The following is a 12,834-nucleotide window of genomic DNA, read 5'->3' on the forward strand; positions in this document are numbered from 1 at the left end:
ACATCTAAGTAAATGGTTGAATTAATATGTGACAATTGTTTATAGAGTTAAAGTTCATAAAGATAGTTTGATGTTGTAATGGACTGTAGAAGAGATAAGGCTGCTTTGCTCGCAGGTTAAGTAGTGTTATACTGTGAAGTTGTTGGTCGAATGTAAACAAACGCGCTGCTCACCTGGCAGGAGCCACACACCAAACCGTTCAGTGAACCTCAGATCCCTGGCTGCAGAGCGTGGAGAGGCACAGGACAGAAAAAAACAAGCCAGACACAGCGAAAACCCGCAAATGACACAGATAGACACCAAAAGATAGAAAGATACGCTCATGACTTAACTGACCGCCAGCACCTGTACTGGCCCCTATTCCAGGGCCTCCCGCAAAGATCACAACACTGACTGTGAGAAGCACCTTATGTTCATAAATTTTTAAATAAAAGAAATTCAAATTTTAAAAAAAGCTGAGAAAACTTAAAGAGAAGTAATATTGGTAAAATGTTGATTGGGTTGATTTCACTTATCCTGTCAAGTTGAGACCTTAAAGGTTACATAATATTTCTTATCTTCATATGAAGAGTCTTTCTGTTCTTTATTGTAACAGCTGGTCTCACCTTGCGTGCACGTGAGTCCCTGCCTTGCAGTCCAGTCAGGGCATACTCCCAGATTTTCTCGAGATAGAGAGATCTATCATCTTCCTGAAGGACTCAAAATTAGGGTGAAGTTTTGGATCCTTTTGTTTGGGACCAAGATTCTACTGGTCAAGACTGACACACACTGCTTTCCTAAGGCCAAGTCAGAATTTCTACTCCACTGATAAAAATTTGTGCTGTTAATCTTTGTCAATCAGTGCAATATGCAAGATGTCCTTTGCATTGCACTGGTATTTGGTGTTGACATTGGCTGAGTGATGTTCTGGAGCAATCTGAACAAGGATGGCACAGACGTTCCCTGAGAATAAAACCCACAAGCTTTTACTCGCAAAAGGAGCAAACAAGGAGAGTCACTAGCTAATACGCACACTCTGAGTAAAATGGAAGGAATTTCAATTATGGACAGCCACAAACATGTCTGATTTCCTTTGAATTAGCACAAGCATGTGGGATGTACTTGGATAGACTCCAGCCCCTCACGGAAGCCTGAAGTGGATTATTATATGGTATATGGTACAGAAAAACAGATGGATGGATGCTGCTTTTCCCTAGAATTCCAGCCATGCATGCTTCATCTTCTTCTCTGGATGCAGACAGATCATCAAGTGTGCTGAAAGCATCTTGAGAAACATCTGGTAAGACACTAAAATAGCATCTTGATACAAATGGAATATGCAGTGTTGGGAGTTAGACTAGATGTGGCAACAAGCATGCTGCTATTCCTTTGAATTCAAACAAACGTGTGAAACCTTTCATTATTGTGCTTCTAACTTTTTCTGGTAACTATGCTTTGTTTGCTATCAGTTTATTCGCATGCTGCTTCTTCTGTTTGCTCTAGGGGAGGAATAAACTACAGTCCTTCTCTAAAGTATCTTATATATCTGAGCTGCGTAGTATGTAAAATGTTAATGTCATACGCATTCGTTTTTCCAATTCTGCTGATGACTGCTATTTATTTTTTGATGTTTCAAACATTTTCTGTCGACAAATAGCATCTTATAAGTCTTTTGTTCTCCCCAAGTCATGTTGTTTAAATAAGCTTATTTTTAAATAATAAAAAACCCTATTAGCCCTCACAACATGTATTCTTTATTTAGTTTATGCTAAATAATAGGTTGCAGTTTTTTACAGTCTGTGAGCAAATGCACACACACGTACACACACATAGTTGTAAATCCTGACTACAGAGGACAACATTGGTCTTTCCCGGGAGACCTTTGACCTTAACCTGACCATTCTGACCTTAAAACATGTATTCACCCTGTGATGTAATGTATGTATTTACATACACACTTACTTTTTTTTTGTCTCTGTAAAGGGAGACAGGTCCCCCCCCCCCCCCTTCCCATTCCTTTGAAAGTTGAAAATGATTTCAACATCGTGAGCAGCACTTTGGGTGGGATGGGCAGGCAGAATATGAGACCAGACCTGGATATCAAGTCTAACAGATACACACTAACACAAACGCTAACCATGACTTGGCAGCTCTTTCTACTATTGAACTGTATACCTGAGAATCTTTAGTATTGGCTTTATAATTGTTTGTCCAATATGTACGAAGAAAATGACCTCAAACCTTATTCACAATGACTTGATTAAAAATCTTCTCATGCATTGTTGGCCTTTTAAGTGACAATATAAAACAACACATTTTAAACCAGCCTGTAGGGAACAAACACCCACACACACGAACAGTAAATCAGGTTTCTCACTTCCCTCTTATTCTTTGTTAACAAAGATTTATGCTGAGCGGGGATAACCAAATGAAACTGCTATCAGACATCTGAAAGTAAATAGGATGTCCCTTTCTGCTTTACCATCATATGATATACACCAGGCATGCTCAAAGTTGACACACACCAGTACAGATTTAGAATACTGTACCCTTGTTTAAAGTACAGGCCTCCCTTGATTTATGTTTGTTCCTGTGATCCTGGAACACATTACAGATACTATACAATAACTATTATGACTTACTGCCCTTGACAACAGGTACAAGGCCTTCTTTGTTGGTGCATAAATCAGGGACATAGGAGGATGAGCTCCAGCTGTACACGTGTTATCAAGACATCATGGGGCATCTTGAGGTCTTGTCTCTGTGTAAAGGCAAACCTGTGATTGGAAGCATGTATACATAGCTTTTGTTAACAATTAGAACTTTTTCTTTTTTGCTTTATACATGCCCTGGTAGAGTTTTCAGCTGACCGTGAAGTAACAGGGATAGCAGTTAGTGCCTCCAAGATTGAGACCATGAGACATCCTAGCTGGATAGGGATGAATTGTCTGCTCTTGATTGAGCAAGAACAGTTGCCCCAAGTGAATGAGTTCAAGTTTTGACTAATAGAATGAGGGAGCTGGATATAAGCAGCAGAAATTAGCACCCTCTGATGAGTGTCTGGTCTCAGGCTTAAATAAAACGAGGAGCCCAGACGCAGAGTTTGACATCCCACTTGGGTTTCCCGCCACAGTCCTGAAGCATGAATATTTGGTCAATTGGTAGTTATAAATTGATTGTATAAGGCTGGGTACGTGGTTTCTGTGACTGCGTGTGCAAAAAGATTGGGAGGCTGCAGACACGTGCAGTTCAATACATGCTAACTCTTGGGAAAGCTGTGACTGACAAACTTCTCATATATGAGCATGTAATGGCTCAACAGTGACTTTCTTGCAAAGTTTCACCTCTAAAGACACATCCATGTCGATCTCCTGCTGCTTGTACATTTTGCTTGGTATGTTCAGTCTGTGCAGTCTCAAATACTTGAACTGCATGTCCGTATAGATTGTCATGAAGCTCTTAGGATTACTTGAACTGCATGTGGTCAGTAGCTAAGGGACCCGGTGGTAACACAGGAAATTCAACTGCAGATATCATGGATGATGGTGAGGCATATCTTTTTGTCTGAATGTGTCACATGCATAACACATTTGCTGCTACAGGAAAACACACACCTTCATTCCTAGATCTTTAACCACATTTGCTGGTGTGAACTCCCGAGAGCGTGGCAGGGTTCAGAGTTCCTGGAACACCAGCAGCACACAGCAGGTCTGCCAGAGCCAACACAGAGTCTGAGACACTCACACACACACATGAACAGAAACATACACACGCCATAGCAGAGCTGTCAGTGAGTCAGTGTGTGAGTCACACTCCGGCTATGCTGCCTCTGGATTTTATAACAGCCGCCAGCACGGCACTGTATTTAATATTCCAAACAACTGTACACTGTTGCACGCATTCACTAATGGTCACATACGGATATACTGCACATCCACACACACAAAGTTTCCTCTGACCGAATATTTTGGCAAGATTATGAATGAGGAGGAATACTTACGAAAATACAAATAATACACTCACTTTACACGCTTTTTCTGCTTCATTCAAGCGCACACAAACACATGCACACAGACAGAGCAATGCACACCCATCATTGGGGTTGACTGCAGATGAGTCAGAGGGAGAGAGGAGGAAATCCTTCTCATTTTGTGTGCCAGATCTATAGGCGAGGCAATAACAGGCTTCTACACCACAGACACTGACTCTATTAGAGATGACCTATGAATCAGTTCCCTATATGATCTCACAGAAGAATGTGCAAAGGCTAGAATCATAAAAAAATATGGAAAGGGTTGTACTAAACATGTCAATCTGTGTCAGCCTTGGAGGTGGAATATGACTCTCCACCTGCCTCACAGTACAAAACTGACAGATAAGTAGATACAAAACCTGCCTTGTTTTAATATGATGGTTGCCAGTTTGCATCAAAAAGACTCTATTGTATTGTTGCAAAACAAACAAACACACACACACAAAAAAAAAACAATGATAAAGGTGCAGACCAAAATGAATCAGTCATGAAGTCAGGTTTTATGACCTAAAAATGCATGCCACATCTTTATGATTTTGGATTTCCGTTCAAAGCTAGATTCAGAAGCTTTCAAAATCAGTTTCCCTGAGGAGAAGCATATACACTGCAGCTACCCACAGGGTGAAAAGAACACAATGTCTCCATATTACGGATTCATAAGTTGAACAGGCCGAAGGAGAAATAGTTTGAAACATCGCCCTCTGGTGGTTCTTAAGGGAGGTGACACACCAATTCAAAGGTGGGCATTCTATAAGCTTTCAGAAAAATGTAGTTGATCTTTTTTTTTTTTTTTAACTCCTGGTGCCAGATGTTGGATTTTATGGCTACCATGGAAGACAGGTGCTGGGCGGCCTTTGAAGGAATTGCAGCAGTTTAATATGATGTTCAGATGAAAATTCTGCGGCATGCAAGAAGGCTTCTGGCAAAGTGAGATCAGCGGCATGAACCTAGAGGGAAAGACACTTCATAAGCAGCGGCTGATGTGTGCTGCAGGCATTTGATTTGATAGGAGTGGCATGACGCTGAAGGCCGATGAGTCAGGAGTCAATGATAAGGACCAGGAGGCGTGAATGACCTCTCATAGCTGCTGCTGATTTCCCCACTACCGCTGCTCCTATGTCCTATCGCTGTTTTCATGAGTTTGTTTTTCAGACAAAGTGTCAAGTCAGTGAGTCATAGTTACCTCTTGCCTCCTTTGGTACCTTTGACTCTCAGACTGGCCCTGTATTCACTGCTCTAATCTTTTTTCTTTTTGTTCCTTTCAGACCCATTTCTGTCACAAGTCATTCTTCTGCTGCCATTTGGGGAGTGGAGCTGTAAGGTTTATCTGATTGGAAAAGCTGTCTGACTCACCTCCTCACACGATCACACGCAAACAGGTGATGACTCATATCAACACAGGCCATTCAGTACACCAAAGTTAAACCAGTACGTGAGTGCCTGCTAGTATGACTGTTTGCATACGCATTAACCTTTCTATGCATTAAGGTGCTGTTGCAGTGCTTTCATGACATGCAACCTACGCAGCTTTTATCTCAGAGTCACTGAGATAATAAATATTGCATTAAGAGAGGTTTTGGTAGCCCTCATATTTATTACAAATACACAGAAAAGTCAAATAATAGTAGTTTAATACGTGCAAGTGTGTATATGTTGTGGCTTTGTTCAACAGATCTGCATGAAAACAGAGGCAGAAAAGAATTCACTATAACACGGGCAGCTCAGGAATGAAGAATGTGCTGAATGACTCATGCAGAACAGACAGGAGCCATCAGCAGACACAGCGGCAGCAGCATCAACAGTGGCAGACAACACATAGTGTAACACCAGAGCACATGATTGGCTTCATCAAGTGCCATGTGCATACACAGAGGCTTGTTGCAAGCCACACTCACACAAATACACGCAGGCAGCGTGGTGCAAAATGTTCCCGATTTCATTTGTGCCATTTTTGCAAGTCTGTGGTGGAGATGAGTCACTTTTAACTGTGGTTGTCACATAACTACTGTCACTTGGACTGATTCACACGCCGAACAATTTCTAAAATAACAAGCTCTCCGGGGGCTTTTTTTTTATGCAAAATGACTGAGGGTACACCGTGTTCTTGTGATAGAGAAGTGTTTCATCGGAACAATGCAAAGCATACAAGTGTACATTTTTTATTTAAAAAAAACAAACAAACAAACAAATGATTACTACGATGCGCATTTTGAGACTTTGTACGGTATAAAAATATAGTGACAACTGCAGAAAGTAACAATTTTAAAACATCACAACATTACAACACGTTACCATTACAATACTGCACCACCCGTGTGTGTGTGTGTGTGTGTGTGTGTGTGTGTGTGGGGGGGGGTTGGCAATGACAGCTCTTCCGTTTGTAAAACAGTTAACACACCTTTCTTAGTCATGTTGGTCTTGCACAGGCAACCACAAAAAGGTACGATAGTTTAACGGGCTTAATGTTCGTCATCCGTGTCCTCTTCATCTTCATCTATCTCCTCCTCATCCGACTCATCTTCATCCTCGTCCTCGTCCTCCTCCCTTCTTGTCTGGCGATCGCAGGCTCTTTGTTGCTGTGACAACAAATTAACAGTCACGACGCAACTAAAACACTTAAGTGCAGTTTGCACTTCTGCGGAATCGAGAACATTTGTTTGTCTCTGCAGCTGTGGTTGGTTATTAGCAGAGGTCACACATGTACACGAGTGAACACTCCCTGACACAAGGCCACATTCCAGAGTCTGCACTTCACTTTTCTCGCCGTGTGTCTGTAACCTCTTAACTGGCTCTTAATGGAAGGAGAGTACTCCTGACATGAAGGAAGAAACGTTTGAAGCACACTTGTGTGACAGGTGTGGGCAGCAATCTGGACATCTCTGGATAGACACAACACCAGAACACACACCATCATGAAGAAAGTTCCTCAAGAATACCAAACACTCCTGAATTTTTGAGAAACCGACAGCTGGCTGGGTTAACTCGTAATGTAAGAGAAAATGCATGATTGAAACTCAGTGATGGATGGTGAGATGCCACGCATAATCACTTGGACAGCTGATAAGACTTACTGTCATCAAGCACCAGCCTACACTGGTATGAGGAAGCCTCCTGGTTTCAATACAGGGAGGGAATCTTTTTTCTTATCATCACAATAAAACTGAAGCAGAAATAAGAGGGTAAAAAGCAATGCCAAGAGAGAAACTAAGTAAAAGGGATTTTTTTTTTGTTAAGGGATATTCTTGTGTTTGTATTAGAGCATTTCAGCACTGTCTGCATCTTACCTGTAAGGTTCCTGATGTACTCAGGAAAGAGCCAGTCCGATCAAGGGAAGTTTTGGAATTAGCTCGCACTATGTCTAAGCGTGGCTGGTAGTCAGGGGGGTGCAGCGAACTCCTGAACACCTGCCAAAGACAGTAGGGGACGCTATACTTTTCCACAGTAGCAAAAGAGAATGGAAGCAGTCTCTACACACACCCATGAGGCTTTAAACACAATGCAAGGCAGATTCCCAAGGATCAGCCCACAGTGTGCTCACACTGAGTTCACAAAGCAAACAAAGACTGAATAAATACAGTTAAGAGATAGGTCATATTTCAGGCATTTCATGTTACAGTTCAACATAGGTTTCAGGACAAGACACAAAGCCACTTACTCAAAGTTGGACTTATACAACGAGCCAGCATCTAGGCTGGAAACCTGCTTATATAATCAAAGCAGCTCAGAGGGTATGAGTCTGACGGAAAACACTGCCATTTCACCCATACCAGTTGTTTTCACTGAAAACAGAAACATCTCTCGATCAGGATTGTCCTAATGCCTGTTTCAGATGATTCAATCTCCCATGCTTTCTACTATGACTCATAAAAAAAAACCAGCCCTGTCTGAGTGATGAGTTTCACTTCAACATGAATGGAAGGGAGAGGATTCAGTAAAAAAAAACAAACAATGCACAGATGAACTGTTGAGGGTGGGGGAAAATAGCACAAGGGCATCTGCAGGATAAACCTGGTTGGTGAATTTCTATCCTTTGTTTTCCTCACAACATGCATTCTCTCTTAAAAATAGTACAGCAAACCTCTCACCAGATGGTAAACATTGTAAAAAAGAGCTGTGCAGCCTCCACTGCTGTGACTTCAAAGTTGAGCCAAAGGGTGTGGACTACAGAATATGAATCTGCAATGAGTCAGTGAGTCGGTGCGTATGACCATTTGGATTGGACAAATAAAGACGAGAGGATGTAAATTAAACTAGTCTGGCTTTTTGTGGAAAGTACAATGTCTAAAGTAAATGTCCATCCTTTCTGTGTGTGTGTGTGTGCGTCAATATCACTAAAACTAAAAGACTAAACATCTGACCAGAGCATCAGCCTACCTCCAGGTCCGCCTCCTCATCCACACTTTGAATGCTTTGGAAGGCCAAAGTGTAGACCTCCAAAGCCTTGGCATGGAATGACATCTCCACCGTCACAAACTCACCAAAGATTTTCTGTAGAAGACGAGGATCACACGTCAAAACTGAACTGACTCAAACCGAGTTCAAATGAACCGCAACTGCCCGATTACAGCAATATGAAAAGGAGTAGTGAAATTATGAACAATAATAAGGGCTTTAACAGGAGAACTGTAGCGTGTGGGCTGATTTCACAGGAATAAATCTAAATTCGTCACTGTCGGGTTTCATTTCACTGTTCCAAACAAGTTTGTGGTGGACAGAAGAGCTCATCGCAGCAGACCTTGATGTCCTGGATCTTTTGTCGCTCAAACTCATCTATGGTCTCCTCCAGCTGCTTGGTGGTGCGTGTGGCATCCATGGTGGCTCTCTGAAGCTCACTTTCAGCCTGGAGGCAGCCAAATGAATATGCAACACACCACAAAACATGTCAGAGTGACACAAAGCAACAAGGCCAAAAACCGTTTCCTTTTCCATGCTGGTGGCCAACCTGTGATGCACCCGTTAGGAATTAACAGTTTGGATCAAAACTAAATCAAAACTGTAAACTGCGCACAGTAATTCCTAAATATGTTACGTCACCAGCAAAGAGTTGCAAAGACACGGGACACACCTGAGACTGAAAGTTTGGTCAAGGAAACACAACATAAATCCTTTGTTCTTATTCTACTTTTGCTAGTGAATCCGGAACAAAAGAAAGTGTGGTTGGTGAACTAAGCTGGCATCGATTGATTGATTACTCATTTGGACTTCTGCTGTAACACGGAGGCCTATTTAGTCATCAGCTATTGAAAGAATAAATCTAAAAACCGAGGAGAAACAATGCAAGGATACAATGATCTGTCTGTCTGAGGGGTTTCTCAGTCTGGTCCTCTCAAGCTGAGCCATCTGTTTGGCTTCTCGGTCTCTGGCACTCTGAGTTGCCTTCAGATCCTCCTGCATGGATGCACAGGCACACAAGGGCACAGTGGTCATTATAAGAATCCATCACAGCCATTTTCAAACTTGAAATATGCAACATTAATCACGTATTCTTGTTAAGATTTTTCTCACAGCTTCATTCAGACATGCCTCTGTCAATACAGGTCATTATACCATCAGTATAATAACCGTTCACTAGCTGCCAAATGACAGGTTCACATTCCCCATGAATAAATACCTAACTAAGCCAGATTTAATAACATTTTGTCAGTCTAACTCTTTCTGAGCAATAACTGATGAATCATAATCATTCCAAATCTGCCCAATTCCTAAAACATCACGGACAAATAATCCAACTAAAAACCGGTGCAGCGTGTGGGTTTAAAAGTGTAAAAATCAACCTGCAGTTTTCAAAATATAGTCTACTTAAAAGGCATATATATATTTTAGACACTAAATAAGGCAAACACCCACTTCAGGTATGCTGGATAGTGCTGCAGAAAATGAAAAATGCTCCAAATGCCACAAAGAAACGGTGGAATGTCTTTTCATCCTGGACAAAATATTTAAACACTGAGCAGGAAAAGTGCTGGGAGGGGGAGGGGGGGAGGGAGAGAGAGAGAGGGACTGACAGAGAGAGAGCGATGTTGAAATTGGGAAATTATCGTTGACACAATACTGCCCTCCTGTGGACATGTACTGGTAGCGACACAGATCCCTCATTTTCATTTAGACAACATAATTGCCAAATCTCTGCAGAACTCAGCAGTTCATTTAGAATCAATAAAGGGGTCAGCATAACTGGGGGAAACAATGACACCTACCCTTTTACGTTTCACAACAGCTCCATAGCTTTTTAATGGCTCTATAACTTTGGCTTCAAGTCTCTCCACCTGTAAGGCAAACCTTCCACGTTAGGTTCAAGCTCATCATAAGAATTTAGACTGTGATGGTGTCAGTTTGAAAATAAGATGGAAGTCAAAGCTTATGGTGCTGAAATTCTAGAGTTTCACCTCAGCTTGGCGGTAGTCTTGAACCTTGGCGACATGGTCAGCAAACTGCTTCATTCCCCTCTTCAGGTCGGGCGTCTCTGTGTCGGCATACGTGCCCATTTCCCGGACCAGAAGGTCTGCCTTGTCTCGCAGTCTGGCTGTTTTGCGGACATAGGCAGCAAACAGTTGGCACATTTCTCCAAAGTGTTTCTCCACATTGGTGATATTCTCCTGGATCCTCCTTGTCTGGTTGTCTCTAGAGAGGATAAGGGATTGCACTCACAGCAGCAAAATATTCGAATAGTGGTTCGCACAAGTGCATTTCTATTAAGATGAAAGGGGGAAGATATATATATATATATATATATATAAAAGTCTAATTTCTGCGATTCCATTTGTAGGACTGAATGTCCAGTTTTATTTTTGGTGCAACAAACATCCACAGACTGGATAGGACACGGTGTATATTGTTTGACAGATTTCCTCATAAATTCTATTAATGGCACAGTTACTAAGCTTATTCAATTGACGTTTAGTTGCTTCCTTTGTGCATCTTTAACAGATGCTTTCAGTTAATGAAAACAGAGTCGCTCACTGTAGGTTGACTTAGACAGGCATTTGACTGAATCCTTGATTAAACACACTGATTATATATCTGTACGCGAGGAGCGAAGACGGTTAGGGCTTGAAAACAGAGGTTGACAGAGGTTCACAGCTAGCTTAACTCAGCCGTGTACTCACACTTTTTGCGAGCGTAATTGTGTTATCTCAGCGAGCACGTAGCATAGCTGCAGGTAAATGAAGATTCCTTGTGACATGTAGGATATTTCTCACCTGGCTCTCGCATCGGGTGTACGACTCATCTCAACGAACGCACAGTGACTGGCATGTATCCTGTGGCAAACAACGTTCAATCGCGCCTTGTTGGCTAGCTAACAATTAGCACGCCAGTCAGCCGTTTCCATGGAGCTCCCAGGCGTTTCCGCTTCAAAATTGCATTCTGGGAGATTGAGTCTTTTCTTTTTCCACTATTTGCCTCTTAAACAACAAAAGTGTTTAAGAGACACTTGTTCAACAGTCCTTTTCGCTTCGGAATGTTCCTAACTAAAGTATATATTGCTGAATCGGATCGTCTAAATGCTAAGGAAATGAAATTCTTTCTTTCTTCCTTTATTTTTCCTTTCAGCACAGGAAACTCACCGTCCTTTATGAAAGAAGGAGATTATTCTGTCCCACAAGTCTTTGCAGCCGCAACTTTCCTGGCGACGCTCGTTTATTTTCACAAACCTCTACTAGCTGTGATTTGTGTGGATATATATGAGAACAGGATCGTGCGAGTGAGCAGCCTGTGACAGCACTATCATCCACATTTTGCAATCTTTTCTTTTACCTTTCAAAATTACGAACATCGATAACACTAACATGATTTGCATGATTTGACATATGTGAACAGTTTGATAAGATTACACCGGACCAGCACTTGTTGAGGAATACGTTTGAACAGCTGTAGTTACAGTGCTACAGACCCACATCACAGTTTAGTGCATGCGTCGTCTAATTGCAATTGCATCTGGTTTGTCTTTCACTTTTGTCTTTCTTTAGCTTCATCCCGTTTTCAATCGAGATCATGGAAAAGAAAACGTTGATATTGGAGGTAACCTGTTAATGGGCTGCTGGTTCTTTTTATAGTTAGTTAAAAGGCAGAAAACACGTTTGTGATTTAAAGTTCAAGAGGGAATTAATTTGGCTGATTTTACTGTAATGGAACCTTTACATTAAACTCCGCAAACTTGACTATAGTCTTATTGCTTTTTAAAATTGTCCTCTTTAAATTCCATGTAAGCTATGCATTTTATAAAAGACAAAGGGCAATGAAAGACGGAAACGTGTCTGGAAAACAAATTGCGTTTGCCAACTCATTAGTGAACAAGTCGTGAATAACTTTCACATACAAATCCGAGAAAAATATTTACCCTGAATAATCTTTCACAGAGTTGGACCGTCATCTAAATTACGTCTTTTTCCTTTGTGGAAGAGCTTGCTTGTTTCATCAAGACCCTAGTGGGCAATAAAAATATTTGAAAGAAAAAATAAATAGATATAAATTCGAGAAAAGAGGAAAAATAAACAAAACTGGAATGACGTCTGTAACATTATTCCATAAATATAAAATAAATCATACATATTTATATCTATATCTATAGATCGATTTATAGATATAGATATCTATATCTATCTATATCACATTTTATATGTCTATATCTATATATATCAAACAAGAAATCAAATGTGTTTGATTTCTGAATATTCAAATCCAAATATTCTACTGCTCCCTTTAGTTCCTTTAATTCCCAAAACAGATTAGGGTGCACTGAAACAATGAGGATTTGAACTGGTGCCAAGAGCAGACTTTGAGTTCACTGAAATAAATGGAGGACTTATTGTAATTTCCTACTC

General features: G+C 41.1%; 1 protein-coding gene across 1 annotated transcript; it reads right to left on the reverse strand.

Annotated features, from left to right (window-relative positions):
* Positions 1-6,148: 6,148 nt before the first annotated feature.
* On the reverse strand, positions 6,149-11,497 carry cibar1 (CBY1 interacting BAR domain containing 1). The gene is made up of 9 exons (XM_072370909.1): positions 11,212-11,497; positions 10,399-10,633; positions 10,210-10,278; positions 9,299-9,400; positions 9,078-9,083; positions 8,748-8,852; positions 8,387-8,500; positions 7,297-7,416; positions 6,149-6,588 (listed from the first exon to the last, which is right to left on the reverse strand). The coding sequence occupies exons 1-9, from the start codon at positions 11,238-11,240 to the stop codon at positions 6,472-6,474; spliced, it is 897 nt and encodes a 298-aa protein (XP_072227010.1). The 5' UTR covers positions 11,241-11,497; the 3' UTR covers positions 6,149-6,471.
* Between the last annotated feature and the right edge of the window lie 1,337 nt (positions 11,498-12,834).

This window comes from Leuresthes tenuis, unplaced genomic scaffold (genome assembly GCF_036924035.1).
Source record: "Leuresthes tenuis unplaced genomic scaffold, fLeuTen1.0.hap1 SCAF_18, whole genome shotgun sequence".
Taxonomy (NCBI): domain Eukaryota; kingdom Metazoa; phylum Chordata; class Actinopteri; order Atheriniformes; family Atherinopsidae; genus Leuresthes; species Leuresthes tenuis.